The sequence below is a fragment of the Bombus fervidus genome, chromosome 4 (genome assembly GCF_041682495.2).
Source record: "Bombus fervidus isolate BK054 chromosome 4, iyBomFerv1, whole genome shotgun sequence".
Classification (NCBI taxonomy): domain Eukaryota; kingdom Metazoa; phylum Arthropoda; class Insecta; order Hymenoptera; family Apidae; genus Bombus; species Bombus fervidus.
This window is the reverse complement of record NC_091520.1, coordinates 10,073,586-10,091,728: the sequence shown is the minus strand read 5'-3', so window position 1 is coordinate 10,091,728 and position 18,143 is coordinate 10,073,586. Positions and strand designations below refer to the sequence as shown.

At 32.9% G+C, this 18,143-nt stretch overlaps 4 protein-coding genes across 4 annotated transcripts; 2 read left to right on the top strand and 2 right to left on the bottom strand.

Moving 5' to 3' along the window:
* The first annotated feature begins 143 nt into the window (after positions 1 to 143).
* Positions 144 to 2,378, top strand: LOC139986965 (dynein axonemal assembly factor 4). The gene is made up of 7 exons (XM_072002750.2): positions 144 to 376; positions 450 to 687; positions 761 to 959; positions 1,056 to 1,557; positions 1,632 to 1,732; positions 1,801 to 1,954; positions 2,023 to 2,378. Exons 1-7 carry the CDS (start codon positions 254 to 256, stop codon positions 2,227 to 2,229), a joined length of 1,524 nt encoding a protein of 507 aa, XP_071858851.1. The 5' UTR covers positions 144 to 253; the 3' UTR covers positions 2,230 to 2,378.
* A 147-nt stretch (positions 2,379 to 2,525) lies between these two features.
* Positions 2,526 to 4,392, bottom strand: LOC141445753 (vascular endothelial growth factor A-A). The gene is made up of 2 exons (XM_074111707.1): positions 3,070 to 4,392; positions 2,526 to 2,978 (listed from the first exon to the last, which is right to left on the bottom strand). Exons 1-2 carry the CDS (start codon positions 3,135 to 3,137, stop codon positions 2,642 to 2,644), a joined length of 405 nt encoding a protein of 134 aa, XP_073967808.1. The 5' UTR covers positions 3,138 to 4,392; the 3' UTR covers positions 2,526 to 2,641.
* A 1,145-nt stretch (positions 4,393 to 5,537) lies between these two features.
* Positions 5,538 to 7,609, top strand: LOC139986977 (uncharacterized). Its single transcript, XM_072002771.1, has one exon. It carries the CDS (start codon positions 6,992 to 6,994, stop codon positions 7,484 to 7,486), a length of 495 nt encoding a protein of 164 aa, XP_071858872.1. The 5' UTR covers positions 5,538 to 6,991; the 3' UTR covers positions 7,487 to 7,609.
* A 983-nt stretch (positions 7,610 to 8,592) lies between these two features.
* Mgtor (nuclear basket protein megator) lies at positions 8,593 to 18,107 on the bottom strand. Its single transcript, XM_072002707.1, has 16 exons — positions 17,789 to 18,107; positions 17,349 to 17,511; positions 17,036 to 17,257; positions 16,393 to 16,952; positions 15,935 to 16,326; positions 15,593 to 15,852; positions 14,989 to 15,518; positions 14,385 to 14,909; positions 13,827 to 14,299; positions 13,298 to 13,744; positions 11,211 to 13,211; positions 10,721 to 11,131; positions 10,274 to 10,639; positions 10,013 to 10,196; positions 9,601 to 9,927; positions 8,593 to 9,524 (listed from the first exon to the last, which is right to left on the bottom strand). The coding sequence occupies exons 1-16, from the start codon at positions 17,958 to 17,960 to the stop codon at positions 9,412 to 9,414; spliced, it is 7,146 nt and encodes a 2,381-aa protein (XP_071858808.1). The 5' UTR covers positions 17,961 to 18,107; the 3' UTR covers positions 8,593 to 9,411.
* Between the last annotated feature and the right edge of the window lie 36 nt (positions 18,108 to 18,143).

Genomic DNA, 18,143 nt, shown 5'->3' with positions numbered 1-18,143 from the left:
AAGTATTGAAAATATATTCGATACTTGTAACATATATTACATGTGTACTTATTGTTAGAATAAAATTTTTTATGTACGAAAATGAATCATAAATATAGAAACAGAATCCTGCATGTTGGTGTATTCATTCGTATTCACCACCCACTATTCGTATACAAATAAAGCGCTGTATATCGCAAAATGTTTGATCGATAATCTACATCGCTTCGATAGCGAGAATTACATGTAATGGGACATTGTGTTGAAGAAGAAAATGCCAGCTATAGTTATTAAAGACTATTCTTGGCGTCAAACTTCAGAATTTGTTATATTGAATGTACCTTTGAAAGGCCATCCAAAAAAAGTTGACTTATTCGTAATAGATAATTACGTAAAGGTATAAAGTTTAATTCCTAAAGTTAAATCTTTAAATGTATATAAATAACATACGATATTTAATTCGATAACAGATCAGTTTTCCACCATTCATATTAGAATTATTTCTTTGGGCTAATGTTGTTGAAAAAGAAAGTAAATGTACTTTGACGGAAGAAGAAGCAATAGTTGCTTTGCATAAAACAAACACTAATTTGGAATGGCCTACTCTCGAGGTGCAAGATATTAACAATGATTTTAAACGAGATTGCCGTACTCAAGCTTTAGAACATGCTCAGAAACTGGCTGAAGAAAATATGAAACTTAAGAGTGGTATGTAGAGAATTGTAAATAATATTATAATTTATAACTTATATATTTTCCAATGATTCATAACTTCCTTCAGAAAAGCGTCAATATTTACAAAAGGAAGCAGTGAAAGAACAAATCAGTGTCAATACAGCTACACTGAATAAAATAGATGCGATACGGGACGCACACCGGAGAGAAGCTATGCAGGAATTTGAAGACTGGAGATCGAAAGCTGAACTACCATTTCTTTCTAATGTTGAAGGAGAAGTACAAGAAAATAGAAAAGCTTACAAGTATGTACCGGAATTTAAATATTTTTTCTTATATCATAAATTTTTTCTTTATTTTTTAATGTAATTAATAATCTCTTTTTATATCATTTTTACAAGACCGCCACTAAAATGGTTTAAAGACAATGATAATGTGTTAAAATCTCGCCCGATGACCGAGGAAGAAATATTTAACGGTAGTAGCACTATAAAAGAATTTAAATCTAAAGCTGTCGACAATCAGAAGGTTATAGAAGTACAATCGGTAAATATAAATCAAGAGAGTAATCTTCAAATAGAGGTATCAGAGAAGAGAGATGACTCTCTTATTAACAAAAACAACACCAGTTATTCTCAAGATTCTGATTCAGATTCGGATATAGTAAAAGCGACAAATAAAAAAGATTTAAGTAATGTTTATGAGAAACAGCAAAAGAGGAGACCAGGATTAGAAGCTGTAAAAGCTGCGATACAAGGTAAAATTTTGAAAAAAAATAACATATTCGAAGAACCTTCAAAATCAGTACCATTACCAAGAAAAACAGGTACAATTAACGTAACATTTTCGGAACGGAAGTTCCCAACACCGGCTAGGGAAAGTTCTCACGTCGAAGAACAAGAAGTATTATTTTTTTATATTTCTCACCATTAAAATTACTGTAGAAAAAAGCCATATTAATATCAATCGAATTACAGTGGTTGCAAAAACAAGTAGAAGCAAGACGCAAAATTGGTTTTAACGCGGAAGATCTTCGACAGGAAGAACGAGATCCGCAATGGTTAAAAGATAAAGGAGAGTACGTTTGATACTTTGATAAAGCCTTATATTAATTATTGCAACAAATTATTTATCATTATTTTTTAGTGATTTCTTCAAAGTTGGAAATTATCTGGCGGCCATAAGTGCTTACACATGTGGCATTAAGATTAGTGATAAAATGGCATCTCTCTATGTGAATAGATCAGCAGCACATTATGCATTAGGGAATTATTATAGATGTATAGAAGACTGTTCTAAAGTAAGTCGTTGAAATTGTAATTTGTTCAACTTGTAAAAATAAATTGAAACATTCATTTTATCTTTCAGGCACTAGAACTAATGGAACCGAAATGCGAAAGCAATCGAGAGTCAAGGGCCAGGTGTCACGCTCGACGAGGCGCAGCCCTCTGTAAATTGTCTGCGCCTCAGCATGGTATTCCTGAACTAGAAGCTGCTCTAGAATTGACACCAAACAATGAAAGTATAAAACGTGACGTGTTGGCCGCGAAACAATACTTCGACGTAAAAGACTAATAAGTAAGTAGGTGAACTAGATTATTTGACTAATTGAAAAAACTGGTAGAATTTTATTCGTTTTTATTATTTTTGGAACGAAGCATCGTAAAAACAAAAGGTGTTTGAGAAGGAATTAAACATTGAAAAATATATTATTCAAAAACATTTATTAATGTGTTATAAAAAAAACATATAGTGCTTTATATTATGTTATAAAAATATCACAGTCAACAATCCTGAAGAGTGATTAAATCGAGGAACTTATCCTATATTAAAATTAATTATGTAATGTTATTTAATCGCGCGATTATAAATATTTTGGTATATTTCAATTTTTTAACGAGTAACTAAGTAACTACTTATAATATTCTTATAACAATGCATAAGTATTTTTCATTGCTGTTTTAAGAAAAAATTTCAATAGAATGAATTAATCAAATTTTATCATTCTTTTATGGACACACCCACATTTTGTATGTTCCAAAGCATGTATCACTTCGTGATGCCTGTCACGTTGTCGGTCAATCGTGTGTTTCACCATGAAAACAAGACTGACGTTTCTGGTTTCGATAGGTGCACAAATCTGTTTGGGATCCGGGCAACATCCGGCCCCTTTGCAACGTGTCAAAACGGTAGAGGCAGGATAAAATACTTCGTCCGGGCTAGGGCCGACAGTTAGAAGTTCTGCCACTGGTATAGCTCTCGGTTGTGGTATGGAACACCGAAATTCATGCACTAGTTGCACGTGATTCAGAAATCCGCTATCTCTGAAAATCAAGTCTATTATTTTAATCGATCTGTTAAAGCCACGTGACCAATATACGTTTTGAGTTTATATATAGATATAATATAATTTACCTATGATGTCTGCCAATTGTAGCAAAGGCAAGATGAATAGAAATAAATAGTAAAATATAGTTTCTCATATTTTCAGTTCTTTCTTAGTATTAAATGAGATTTTGGTGAAGAAGAATTTTACTTTAATTGAAAATCAACACGTCCTGATTGATTTCACTCGCAATTGTCCAGGTCGAGAACTGCGACTACTCTTCTGTGATCTGAATTCTTTCTCCTGCTATATATATATGTAACTTTCATCCTCGGCCCGATGCCCTCTGCCTCCCCTCTTTTTCCGATTTCTCATCATCTTTCTTCGTTGATCTACCTTTGGCCGTATTGTTTGGTCTCGTCCTACGGCGATTCGCACCGTCTCTCTCTCTCTCTCTCATTTCTCGGTAAGCTCGAGGAGGACTTGAAGCAAAGCGTTCCGAGAACATCGCAAAGATAACTATAATTACAACTAGTGGGTCCTGCCTCCCGTTCGAACTGGGACCATGTTACGTCGCGTGACTAATCATCCTTTCTTCATCAATTGCCTCGTCTTTCTCTCATTTTCTCCTTTCATCGTATTTCCCTTTCCTTTTCATACTTTGAATCTGACAAATTTCTACCAGTCATCAGTCAAATTATCATCTACCCTCTGATTTTCTTCTTCGTGTAGGTACCGGTTGCATCCCAAGCACTGTTTTTCGTGCATCGATGCATTCTGTTCAATCCTTCTTGCTCTCAAATAATCCTTATGGAAGTCTCAGTGACTTTATTTTCACTGACTTACTTTATTAAAAAATTTATGACTTATTTAAAAAATTAAAAAAAGACAATTTAGATCTAATATTTAATCGTTATTGCAAAAGTAATAATTCACATAAATATTTATATCTTTAATTTTTATTCAGAGGAACGATTAGATGTCAGCAGATCTCTATAATTAAGTTAAAGAAACTATTTAATATAGCGGCATGGCATGAAGTATCTCGACCCTCTCTGGTCTCCAGTGTTATATGATGCGACAGGTTGCAGTGAGTCATTGCAACCGTCTGTGAAGTGTCTGATTGCAAAATTTACTCATGACATTCTTTTCATTTTTACACGATGTATAAATAGTAAAAGATAATTTTTTATGTTGCCATTTATCAAATGAATAATATATCTGTTTGTGAAAATTTTTTATATGGCAGGTGAGAGTGACCATCGGTTGCACAAATCGAAACTCATGTTACGAATATCCGTTAACAGCTATTCATGGAACTGACTCAATGGTATGCGAAGTTACGAATCTATGAACCGTTAATGGAATTTTGTGTGTAGGTGTATCGGTTAATAGCCTTGACATCTATCTACTAGATTTTAAGAAATCGCATTATTAAAAATTTTATTGTGCTTTTTAAAAAAATGTTGTTTTAGTTCCTTTATTCTTGTTTTCTCCTTACGTAATCAAAATTTCCTAGTTGATTATTTTAATCTCTAGGAAATAATCTTAATATTATTTAAAATTATTGAATTACGTGACTTCTAGCACTAACACGTTCATTATATACTTTATTTTTATTTGTATTATGAGAGCTATCCGTTGCGTCAAATGAATCCGTGAAATTACTAATCGTCACACCCACAATTTTACTATTAATCATATCTCTTATAACTGAAATTATAATGTCGTAGTAAATACATTATTATCTCTTAAGAAAGATGTTCTTTCTGTACTAGTAAATAGATTAATAAATAAAAATATGAATAAAAAGCAATTATTACGAAGAATAAGATGAGGACAAGTATATATGCGCGAAGCATATAAGAGGCTTTTACAAAATATAAAACAGAAAATTGGGAGAAAATTAATTGTATGGCGAATTGTCAAAATAAGATACAAATGAATTTCTACTCTCTTACAAGTAATCATTTGGAAATTTGAAATAATGGTTAACCGATGATTCATGTACTTACATTCGCGATCAGAAAGTAAATGTACTCGGTATAGTGCTTATATTTGAAGATTAAATAGTTTCTGATTTCATAAAAATTTTATTCAATCAAGTAAATTTTTCGTCTCTTTTCCATTCTTTGTATCTCTATTGCGTTTCTATTCTTAGTATCACCGTTCTTTTATCAAACATAGTCCAGAGATAAGAGTTTATTGAAAATAATTGCAAAGTCAATGTATTACTCTTCACGTGTGTAAATGAAACAGTATGTATAGCCGATTGAATTTAATTATCGTATTGATCTATATCTTTATATAATATAACGAATAGTAAAATAATCGCGTAACTTTGCGAGAATAAATAAATACTTAAATAACAGTTACATATTTATATACACGAATAGATCTCATGCGGAAAAGCATGAGAAAATTTGTTTTATTTAATCTGTTCTGTTCGTTGCAATCAGCATAATTATATTTTTACGGACGAAATGTACATAAACGAAATTTACACAAGAAATATATCTAATGGATTGGATAATGCAGAATATATTTTATGAAAGAGGAAATAGCTAATACATTCTCATCGAGAGTAATTTTGAATACTTCGCCTGTTTTATTAGAATCAAGATATAAGATTTATCTCAATTTTTTTGTGTATTATTATTTTTTTAATAAAAAATGAAGATCAAGATAGATAAATAAAAAATATATTTTATAAATTCAAAGAAATCTCAAGAATAAGCAAATATTTATACAGTTGAGTGCATCGCATACCTTGGACATACCTTGCACCAACAGCTTAAAACTATATTTCAAAGGGGTCGTTGCAAGAAAATGACCACTTCAATTCTTCCTTTGCAACAAATATTCGACCGCAAAACGTCATTCTAGCAATTTTGTTTGTGAGAAATTCTCAAATTATAAGAGAAGTTAATGTTCCTTGAAATCTCAGAACCATAGTTTACAACCTGACTTTAATATATCGACTGAAGATTTTTTTATGAAACAATGAGGAAAATAGTAGGAGGTAGAAGATAGGAAGATGTAACACAACCGCATATTTCTCAATTATTTATTGTATTCAACTTTCAATGAATCATATTAATATGAGTCAATTTTACTTATAAGTAAAAACTTACCACATCTTTATAAACTTCAATAAAAAAAATGACACCCGCAATTATTACAATCTTACTTACATCATTAATTGTCCATTGAGTTATGAATAGCTTGTCCGAAATGAATTTGTTGAATATGTATTAAAAGTTCCATATGTATATGAGTGATAGCTTGCTCAAGCAACATACCAATAAAAGAAAAGTCGAAGTTCGACTTTGATATAAGCGCGTACATCCTCTTATCGGAAAGTTAGTCGATCGCATTGACAAATATGTCGAAGAGAGTAGCAAATTATAAGAGTTTATTTTGTGAATTTACGTTTGAAGAATATGTTAAATTGAAAAATATTTATAAAATGATGATCTTATTGTTTATTACATTATTGTGTATTATAGTATTTTAAAAATTTAACATCACTGTATTAAGATTTAAGGCATATTCCAGGATGGAATCCATGACGCATACGATGGAAAGTGTGACAATTCCCATGCATCGGGATATTTTGAGTGGTTTAAGGAATGCATGAGTAAATGTTACCGCAGAATTGTAGGATATCAGATTTTACGTGTGCATGAATGTAACGATGCGTGTATACCTTGCGTGAAGTGTGTGCAAGCTCTTCCATGTATAAATACACTTCTGGCAGCAGGAAAGTCTCAGTTGGATGCCTCTTGATACGACTACATATCAGTGGTTCGTGTAATTTGGCTAGAGAAGGCAGATCTCAAACGTGTTCACCAAGTATCGCGCCGTAAAATTTGAATTTATGAACGTGATCTTCAGTGAGATTCAAATTGAATCTTTCAATTTGTCCAAACTGTGTGTGTAAAGATAATCATAGTGATACAACATACATTATTCAATAAGAATTATAGTATAAATTAACAGATACGAGGCATGAGAAATAGATCATTGAGGACTTTCCTATTGGAGTTAATGATACTCATCCTATTGGCTTTGGACAACATGGTGCGATCAACGACGGTAAATAGCAATAGGATTACTTTATCTGAAGCAGTGAAAACGTCCAGCATGTTTGTTTGTAAAAAACCACAATCTCGAGCGTACCATCTGAGAGATTTGATGCAAAACGTGCATCAGAATCCTGGGGAGAGTACCATTCAGCCTGTTTATATTGTCGTAAAGCGATGTGACGGACACTCCGGATGCTGCATGAATTCAGATATGAGTTGTCTACCTGTACAATCAGCGATCTATTATGAAGAGATTGAAATTGAGGTAATGAGTTACGAAACTAATAACAGGACTAATAACAGACGACAATGGATCAGCGTGGAACAGCATGGTCAATGTTCCTGTGAAATAACTAGAATCAGTGATCGGTATCGACTAGAGCATCAGCAGCCTAACGTAACTTTAATTTCAAATTAATTGATCAGATAGACTAAAGGGAGACGTTTCAAAATAAGTGCCTTTTGCATAACAAATTGTAAATATAACACACAGTATTGATTTATAGGAAAGATTGTTAATGAATCAAAATATGTAATTAAGGATGTTTTATTGTGTTAGTTTATTATTAGTATTATGTTAAGTTTTTATTTTGCTTGAGTTAGTTTACTTTAATTTACCGGTTTAGTTCGGAAACGTTTAGTGTAAGCGTGTCTGATGCTATGTACACAGAAACTTGGCGTAAAGCCCAACAACGTGATGATTGTCTCTCCAACATCAAATTATCATAGAATAGTTGATGGACACTTGTATTACAAGAAATATATATATGTATGTATATTATTAGTTCTGATACGCAACGAATTTATACAACTTCTCAGGAAGTGAAAAAATTTGACCATCTATTCATATTGATAGCAAACTTCTACTTTTCCATTATTAAAAATATCATGGATTTAATTAAGAAAATTAGGCGTTTTATAACAATTAAAAAGTAAATGATGAAGTTAATTTTCACAATCTAAATTCTTATATTGACATTAAAGCTTTTCGCTGTTTTTTCAAACTACAAATAAAAAACAAAAAAGAAGTAAAATTAAATTGACTTCATTAAAAAGATTCAGATAATATCATACATAACTGACTATATGTAACTCACTATACGAAAATAATAGACAAAAATTAATTATTTATGTAACTAGTCATATTTCGTGCACTATCTTACAATTATTTTTAACAACATTAAAAAGAAATAAAGGGGACCAAAGTGTATTATTAATTTAGAAATCACTCAATCATTATTGTGATATTGTCATATTTATACAGTAGTAACATCGAAATCATAGTACTGATAGATTTCGTTTTAATTGTATTGTAAAACATGTAAAACTGATATTTATTAATCAATTATATCTCCAGTATTTATACATATTTGCCATATTTTTTTAATTTACTCGTTATGTGTAAGTTTTTGCAAACAATACAAGATATTTGAATACTGAAGTATTAATTAATAATGCTATTTTAAAATACTACTAAACTACACAAGAGACTGATGTATAAAATATATTGTATTATTACGCATCTTCTGTGTATGGAACGTAATAAATACCTTTTATTTATTCTAATAGTAAATTTCATAATAAATGTCAAATTGTATTTAAGCAGATACCATAAGTATACAAATAAAACTTAGGTAGATATTTTATATTATTTATTGATAGTTGGAAGTTGAAACATAATATGTAAATATATGTCTCCAATGCAATGTTGAAAAAGATAGTAGAATTCATACTTAAATTTGTAAAATACAAAAAAGCAATGCACTTATATAAAATAAAATACTTGTTACATGTCTTGTCGAACATTTTTAATAAAATATTTATGACGAACATTATGTAATTTATGAAACTCAAACATGAATTCATGATATACGTCTTGTACAAAATATTTTGCATAAATACATTTGTACTATGAACCACATCAACATTATATGAAATTTGAATAATAATTATATAAAAATCAGTTCCAAGAATACATAAACAAAACACTCTAAATGCTGTTTAGTTTTAATTTAATTTCTTAGCCTCAACGAAGGAATGTTACTTTAGATTCCGAAGAATTAGAAATCGACATTACGTTTTTAATTTCATATAGTTCCCATTTGAAAAGGTAGATATATACTGCCATTATAAGACTTATATCATAGTTTCATCTAAGTTTAGGTATAACAAATGTTACATCGACAAATGTATCTGTACAACAAACTTATTGTTTAATGCTAAGTAAAAGTATCCTTGTCTTGAAAGTCGATATATTAATAATCAACATTTCTTACACCGTTCGTTTGCAAAGACAACAACGACAAAGTTTCCGCACGAGTTCGTATACAAAATTATTTAATTTTAGAATCGCGCATATGAATATTTAGATCGCATTCGCCGGCCTCTTGTTCCACGTCCTCTTCCTGTTTCACTATTTGCTCCCCTTGTTGCGTGTCCTCGCATTACGCTTTGCCCTTTGAAACACACCAAATTTTTATATTAGGAAAATATATTCTTATTTTAAAATTTATCATTCACGATTGCACTTACCTCTACCGCCAGGTTGTTGACTTTCCCATACAATAGGTGTAGGTCGACTACCACGCGTTCTAAATCGATCTTGCGATCTTGCCGATCGTCGTGCCGTAGCTCCTCTAGCACCATTTGCTGCAGCTGCAGCATTAGCTGCTGCTGCCATTGCCCTTTGCCGAGTATTACTGGACGGAGACGCTTCCGCTTCACGACTTTCTTCTACTTCATCCTCCACTATATCACTTCCTGGTTCTTCATTTCCTTCACCTGTATCTACTGCATCATCATCCCCAGAGATTAAAGGACCAGTTTCATCTGTACGTTTTTCACCTTCTGAGCTCATACCTACATGTAATTATTTATAATTTATCTATTTAGTAATATGCAATTATTTAGAATTTTTATTGATATTAACATAGCTTATAATTACCTTCAGTCGGCGTCGTGCTAATAGATTCTGTAATCATTTCAGTTTGATTATGTTGTTGATCTTCAACACCAAGTACACGAATACTTGGTATTGTAGGCTCCTCACTAACATCAGTAGTACCCGTTACTGATACCGGTGTTACTGAAACTGGAGTTTCCTGTTCTTCTGAAGGTCCACTACTTGTCTAGAAGTACGTCGTTTAATTACATGACAAAATGAAATGCTACAATATTATATAAAAATATTTAATTATTCTTATACCGAAGGTGGTAAATCAGCTGCTGGTGAAACTTGTAAAGGAGTAGTAGGTACACTACGACCAGTACCACCATCTTCTAATTGAGCAAGATCCATTCGTGTATCATCCATACTTTCCTGAATTACTTGTGCTACACCAGAACTAGATGACCCAAATATCGTTCGAGTTGCTGATCCAGAAGGAGTTGATAACGAAGGAGTCGATGATGCTGTTGTTGGCGCAGACGAATCTCCAAAAGTAAAACGTCCTTGAGGAACTTGAGGTGAACTTACAGCTTCTCCAAATCCGTCTCCTCGACGTGGTACGAATAAAGTTGGCGTACTTGGCACTATACTATCATCGCCACCATCTTCATATCCTTGTTGCGGCTAAAATTCATTTCATTAAAAGAGATGCTTTATTTCCGTCTTTCTATTCCCTTATCTTTGTATGTAAAAATGAATATATACCAAAAGAAGATGTTGTTGTTGTTGTTGTCTAGGCATTGGCGCAATTCCACGTGAAGATCGAGTTCCAAACGATGTAGGTGGTTCTCCTGTTGGTTCAGCACTACTAATTGCTTCTGACTGTTGTTGCTGTTGATTCGTAGGTACTGTTACTTGTGCTTGTCTAGGAACTTCTACACTTGTAGAATCTTCTCCCATTATAATTTCAACTTCATTATTATCTCTTTCCACTTCTACTTCCACTTCATAAGGTATCTCTTCTTCTTCTTCCATTTCTTCGTATGGGTCATTATCAAATTCTTCTTCTTCCTGAGTTTGATGATTACCACCTCCTTCACCTTCGTCGCAATCTACTACAACAACACAGCCTTCTTCTACCTCCTCATCTTGATCTCGTTGGCTTGATGTTGGTACCTGAAAATTAAATAAGTACATCATTCTAAATATTTAATTATCGTTTAATATTTTCTACACTTTTATTATTTAAATTCACCTGGTACTCGACCTCTGAAGCGCTTGCACTAGCAGTAGATGACATTTCTTGTCTAGATCGTTTAGATTTGGGACTAAGCACTTGCTCCTGCCTGCTATGATCTACACCTTCAACAATTCCAGACCCTGATGCTGTCGAATCAAGAGCTCTAGGACGTTTATGGCCTGTCGAAGCTTGCGATGTGCTTACTGACTGAGTAGAACTGCTAGCCACAGTCTGCTGTTGATCACTGACGGCAGCTTGTTGCTGTTGTTGTTGTTGTTCCACTCTTGGACTAACTAGTGCAACAGTCTGCTGTTGTTGTTGCTGTTGCTGTTGTTGACATTGCTGTTGTTGTACACTAAGTGTTTCTGCACTTTCTGGGTCTTCCCTTTGCGTTGATTCTGCTGATTCACTTAATTGTGGTTGAACAACGAGTTGTCGTAAAGTATTTGGCGCTGTCTGCGATGAACTACTACTAGTACTAGCTGGTTGAAAATCTGGAAGGCTACTAGTTGGCGAACTCGTTTCAGTAGTATGCACCACCTGTTGCTGTGGCTGTTGCTGTTGATGAGGCGCAACCATTACTGGTGCACTTGCGGTTGTGGGTAAAACAGCAGCTGTTCTAGACTGTACCACTACACTCATAGGTCGAATACTCGCTAATGGAGTTTCAGCGCGGGCAGACATAGGTTTAATATTAGCCGTTGGTGGTTCCGTAGTGGCACTAATTCCACTAACACCAGCTACTTGTCGTTGTAGTTGAGTTACTCTTTGTACAAGAGTTTCTTTTTCTGCCTGGATTTCTGACTTTTCATGTTCCAGACGAGAGATTCTACTTTCCATTTGAGATTTAAGTGCTGCAAGTCTAGCATCATGTTCAGCAGTATCTGATTCGGTAGTACCAGCTTCGAATTTAGCTTTTAAGTCAATTAATTCCTTTTCGCAAATTTTCTTTGATTCTCTTAGCCGCATGAGCTCAGTTCTTGCCGTCGTTAATGCTCGTCTAACACGTTCTTCTTTCTCAACGCGTGTCCTGTTCATCGTATCGATCTCTTTTTTTAACGATTCTGCTTCATTTTGTACAACTATCATTTGACGAGATAATTCATCAACCTTTGATGTTAATTCTAAATTTGCTTGACGCAATTCTTGCCTGCCTTCTTCTCGTAATTGATCTTCACGTTCTTGAGATACACGACCAATATCTTCATTTCCAGAAGTACCAGCTGACATTCGAGACTCTTCAGATTTACTCTTTTCTTCTTCTACTGTTTTCGCCAGTTCTTCAAACTGAGTCTTGTATTTTTTTGCTATTTTTCTTATTTGAATCTCTTTATTCTTTATGTCATTCAAGACTACTTCTTTATCACCAAGCTCTTTTCTTAATGTTGCTAAATCCTTAGCTTTCAAAGAAGAGTCAGCAAGAGCTTCGTTTAAGTCTTGACCCAATTTACGTGCTTCTTCAGATGCTTTTTGAATTTCTTCTCCCTGAGTCTGTACTTGTTTCTGGAGTAGTGATAGCTGTTCTTCTAATACACCTTTTTCTGTTTTCAACTGATTTAATTCTTCTGCGCGTTTAGCATGTGTTTCACGTTCAGATGTGAGCAGTTTACTAAGATTTTCTCTTTCAGTTTGCAACCTACGCCAATCTTCCGGACTTGTTTTGTTCGCCCTTTCTACTAATGTATTAGCTCTTTGTCTCCATCTAGTTGCTTCTCCTTTAAGACTTGTATTTTCTTGTAATAAGGCTTCAGTCTTCGCTTGTAAATCTCGTGATGTACCTCGAAGTGGTACTACTTCTTCAGAAAGTGCTGCAACTTTTGCGGTGAGCTCTGAAACTTTTGCACTTAAACTATCTCTTTCCTCTCTTAGGATTCTATTGGAATCTGTGATGGCATTTAAAGTTTCAACTTTCCGCAATAGCTCTGCGTGTTTAGATGTTGTTACTACATCAATTTCAGACTTTTCTCTTTCCGAATTAAGGGCAGCTTCTGTTTCCTTTAATCTTTTTTCCATAATCTAAATTAATGAAAAAGTATTAACAGTTATATTGCATTAAAAAGTTATACAAATTAAAATTTTAGTAAAGAAACTTGGATACTAACTTCCACTTGTGATTTCAATCTAAGATTTTCTGCTCTTAGAACATCAAATTTTGCTACAGCTAAATCCTTTTCACGTCTTAGATATTTCATTACTCTTAATAACTGTTCAGCAGATTTGGAATCATCTTCAAGTCCACTAAAGCTACGATTCATTGCTTCTAAACTAGTATCAGGACTTTCCTGTTCAGTTATCTTTGATTGTTGGCTATGCATGATTGCAGTCTTGTCGCTTAATTCTTGAATTTGAGTGTGCAAAATGGCATTTTGTGCATCCAGATCTGATATTCTTTGTTGCATTTCTTGGATTTCTTCATGTAATCTTTTCTCTCTTTCTTGACAAGCTTCTCTCTCAAGATTTAAAGCTTCTGTAGCTGCATTTCTTTCTTGAGTTAAGCTTGCTATCTTTTGTTCTACTGTTTGGGCATCTTCTTTCAATTTCGCTAATATCTAAAAATAAAGCGATAATAAAGAATTACATTACATTCCGTATTTTATTTATTTGCATAAATGAAGTGATGATTATGTTTACCTGCAAATCTGTTGAATGCAATACCATTTCTCTAGCATACTTCTCTTCTGCTTCTTTAACTGATACTGAAGCGTTATGTAAATCACCTTTTACAATTTCTAATTCTCCTTTAACTTCATCTAATTCTTCAAGTTTTCTCTCTGCATCAGCTAACTTTTCTCTTAATTCTGAATCAGTTTCTTGTTGACCATTAGAAACTTTTGCTAATTCTTCTACTAATTCTTGAACTTTCTTTTGAAGGGATATTATTTCTACACGCGCTTCTTTTAAAGCAGTTTCTAATTCTTCTTTACATTTATTATGTTGCGCCGTTACCTCCCTTAATTGAGCTTCTGCACTTTCTGCAATGTCGCAATATTGTTGGCTTTGCTGCCGTGAACTTTTTAGTTGTTCGGATAAAGATTTTGCTTCTGCTTGTATCGTCGCAAGTTGCATTTCTAGTTCCTTTAGTCTCTTTGTGGGATGTTCATCACCTGCAAGTTTAAATATGCACAGAATTTTATTTATAATTACCTCTAATTAAATAAATGAAAATTTAACTCTATATTTCACACATACCAGTGAAAGGTTTAGATATTGAATGAGTAGCAGCTTGTCTTAGTTTCATATTAAGTTCTTCTATACGTTGTGCATTTTGAGAATCAGACTGACGAGCTTGTTCCAATTCTACGCGAATTTGTTCGGTTATATTACGTTCTTCGCTTAATCTTTCTTGAGCTGTAGTAAGTTGTCTTTCTAAATGTGCAGATAATTCTCTAAATCGATCTTGTTCTTCCTGCAAACGACGTCTTAAAGCAGCACATTCTCTTGTAGCATCATCTAGACGCTGTTCAGCACGTAATTGACCCTCAGCCTGAACTCGTTCCAAACTTGCTTTAATAGATTCAACGTCAGCTCGCAATAAAGCTTGCGTTTGACGTTCTCTCTGATATGTTTCACGTTCTTTTATAAGGCGACTTTCAGAATCACTTAAAATTGAAAGAGATCGACGTAAGTTTTCTAATTGTACTTCAGCACGAGATAGTCGCGTTTGAGCTGTCAGAGCTTCATCTTTTAAAATCATTAAGCTTTGCTCATGTTTGCCTATAAAAAGAAACAACTTGTCAATAGTTATTAATACTTTTTTAACATAATATCAATGAACACAACAAATATTTCATACCAATTGTTACATTGTAATTTAAACATTTTTCTTCAAGAACTTTTATTTGAGACTTATAAGAAGCAACATTTGGTTGTAAAAGATTAAATCTATCATTAGCCGAATCTAACTGCGCTTTTAATCTGCAACATCTGTCTGAATGAGCTTCTGCTTCTTTCCTAAGCCTTTCTACTTCCTCTCCTAACATTCGTTCATGGGCTGCCCTCTCTTTTTTGTATGTTTCATAATCATCTGTAATCTGTTTTAATTTAGTTTCAGTTTCTGTTAATTGTTTTTGCAATTCTTTTTCTCTATTAACATCATCTTGAGTAATAGTAGCCACTTCATCTTTAATAGGTTTTACTCCATTAATTTCCCTCCCTTCTTCTTCTTCTTGTGTCATAGATAGTTCTTTTTTTTCTGTTACATTTGCCTGCTTTAAACATTGCTGATACATATTTTTATACATGTCCCGTTGTCGTAAAAGACCTTCTAACATTTTGGCTTGTCTGTCTTGAGCAGCTTGCATATCTTCCAATTGTTCTAGGTACCTATTATAATTATGGAAAACTAAAATAAATGAAATCAAACATTACTGTAATATATTTTTAGTACAATTACACACCTATCTAATTTTTCTTTCATTTCGCCAGAATTTATTTCATCTGTTGCTCTTTCTATTTCTTCTTGTCTTGATGATAGTGTACGAACTATTGATAATAACTTCTGATTATTTTCTTGTAGTTCTTCAATATCTTTAAAAGTAACAAGTTTTTTACTAATGATTTCAGACGAAGCAAGATTATCCATATCCATTGAAAATTCACTTGTATCAACAGCTGCACTAGTTCTACTCTCTTGAACTTCTTTTAAAAGGAAGCACACCTAAAAATAGCAAATATTGCATACAAATTGCATTATATACTCAAAAATATATAAGCATGTACATCTAGCTTTAATTGCTTACCTGTCTAGCTAAATCTGATACTTCTGTTTTTAACCTTTGATTTTCTTTAGTATGGTGCTTAGCAATGCGATTTGCTTCATCAGTTGTTTCTTGTAGTCTATGATTTTCTACTAAAAGTTCATCTAATCTTGTTGTTAATGTACCAATATTTGCCATCGCGGTTTCGTAATCTTCACGTTGTTGTTGTAAAACAGGAGCCTTTTCTTCTAATTCACGTAAAATGACGTCCATTTGTGATTTTAGACGTCCATTTTCTTCTCTTTCTGAAGTCAACTCATTTGTTATATCAACTAATTGCGTATAAATTTGAGTAAGGCTCAAGCCTTTTCTAAGCACCCGACTAGCTATGGCTGCTGTAGGTGCAAGCTGTTCAACAGCTTGATCTAACCGTTCTGTTAAAAGAATTGTATGATTATTAGACAAATAAGATTCTACAAAGATAACAATAAAATAATTACCTTGTTTAATATTTTTCAATAACTCATTTGCATGATTTAATTCTTTTGAAAGGTCATCTATCTTCTGTTCTTTTTCTACTAACTCTTGCTTATGTTGTAACTGAAGTTGATTATGTGTTGTCTCTAGCGTTCCATACTGTTCAGTAGCATGTTCTAATAATTCCTGAAGTTCTTTAACTGCATTACTAAATTCCTCAGCTTTTGCATTTGCTTCATCTGCCATGCCTTTATAAAGATCTGCTAATCTAGTCTGAGCACCAATTTCTTCTCGATAAGAAGCATGCATAGAAATTTCGTGTGTACGTTGTTCTTCTAATTTTTGAGATAGTTCATCGCAGCGTCGTTGAAGAGATGTGTATAATTCTCGTAACTGTGCTGTTGCTTCATTCGCAATACGCAATTCTTCATCTCGTTGTGCCAAACGTGTATCCGTTAAGAGCGCTCGTGCAGAAGCTTCTGCTCTTGTTGACTGTAATTCTGACATTCTCTTTGCCAATTCTTCTTCAAGACCAGCCATTTGCTGTGATAAAAGAGTCCTTTCTTGTTCTAAACGTTTTTCTCTAAAATAAATATATTTCAAATAACATTAAAATTTTGTGAAGATTTAAGTCCATAATGAAATATTTATTAAGTAAATACATACTTGAATTCAAGGGTCATATCAAGACTTCGAATTTCTTCTGTTTCTGCTAAAGCTTGACATTTTGCAGCAACAGCATTTCGCAATTGAGTGCCCAAAGAAGATAGTTCAGTATGCATTCTCTCAATTTCTCTATCTCGCCTTTCAACTTGTAATTGCAATGCATCCCTTTCATCCACAACTGTATCTCTATGACGACGCAAATCACCATTTTCTTTTTCTAATCTGTAAATAATTAAATAATTAATTATTATAATCATATATATTGTGCATATATAACAATACTTTTTTATAACAACACATAGATAACATGTACCTTTTAACAGTCTCCTGTAGCTTTTGTATTTCACCTTTAGTTTGATCTAAACTACTTTGTAGTTCAGTAGTATATTTTTCTGCCAATTCAAGTTTTCTCTTACATTCTTCAGAGTCTGATTTTTCTTCTGTTAAATCCTTTTGTAATTTATCTAAAGTTTGATCTAATAAAATTTCAAAAATAAAAATTTTGTTCATTTTTAATAATCCAATTTTATTAATATTACAAAAATAAAGACTTTGTAATATACATATAATTAAATAATAAAATTGGCCATCAAGTTTTTTATAGCAAAGTTTCTTTTATATATGTAATAAGATATTTAATGTAAACTATTTAATGAATGCGGCACATTCCAATGGAGAGGTTATCTCCTTTGTGTAAAAGTAACTAGTCAACCGTTATAGTAATAAAAAACATAAAATTCAATTCAAACTTACCAAAATTTTTTCTATTAGTTTCAAAAACTGCTTTTGCTGTAATGTACTGTTCGAATTTTTCATTGAAATAAGCATTAAGCTTTTTTGCAAGTGCGTCAGGGACTTGCGTTAATTCTTCTTCAGTTAAAACTTCTCCCAACACATTATGTTCGTTCTCTTCTGTTTTCTCCATCTTTTCGTTCGATATTGCTCAATCAAGAAAATCTTTCTTTAATGATGAGTTAATACCTTATTAATAATCAGGCTCGATCGAAGACACATTTGATCAAACATTCAATGTATATCACCTTTCTCCCTGTAAATCACTATGGCTTTTATCGAACTGACGCGGATCTCTACTAGCAGTACCAGCAAC

Bases quoted from the DNA above. Each gene is read 5' to 3' on its own strand.
- Mgtor (XM_072002707.1), bottom strand. From the start codon at position 17,960: ATGGAGAAAACAGAAGAGAACGAACATAATGTGTTGGGAGAAGTTTTA. The intron at 11,132-11,210 runs GTGAATTTAAAT...TTTAATTTTCAG, and splicing joins CTTCAGAGGTCGAGTACCAG to GTACCAACATCAAGCCAACG. The intron at 9,928-10,012 runs GTAATTATAAGC...AATTACATGTAG, and splicing joins TAGCACGACGCCGACTGAAG to GTATGAGCTCAGAAGGTGAA.
- LOC141445753 (XM_074111707.1), bottom strand. From the start codon at position 3,137: ATGAGAAACTATATTTTACTATTTATTTCTATTCATCTTGCCTTTGCT. The intron at 2,979-3,069 runs GTAAATTATATT...CTTGATTTTCAG, and splicing joins ACAATTGGCAGACATCATAG to AGATAGCGGATTTCTGAATC.
- LOC139986965 (XM_072002750.2), top strand. From the start codon at position 254: ATGCCAGCTATAGTTATTAAAGACTATTCTTGGCGTCAAACTTCAGAA. The intron at 688-760 runs GTATGTAGAGAA...AACTTCCTTCAG, and splicing joins AAATATGAAACTTAAGAGTG to AAAAGCGTCAATATTTACAA. The intron at 1,558-1,631 runs GTATTATTTTTT...ATCGAATTACAG, and splicing joins CTCACGTCGAAGAACAAGAA to TGGTTGCAAAAACAAGTAGA.
- LOC139986977 (XM_072002771.1), top strand. From the start codon at position 6,992: ATGAGAAATAGATCATTGAGGACTTTCCTATTGGAGTTAATGATACTC.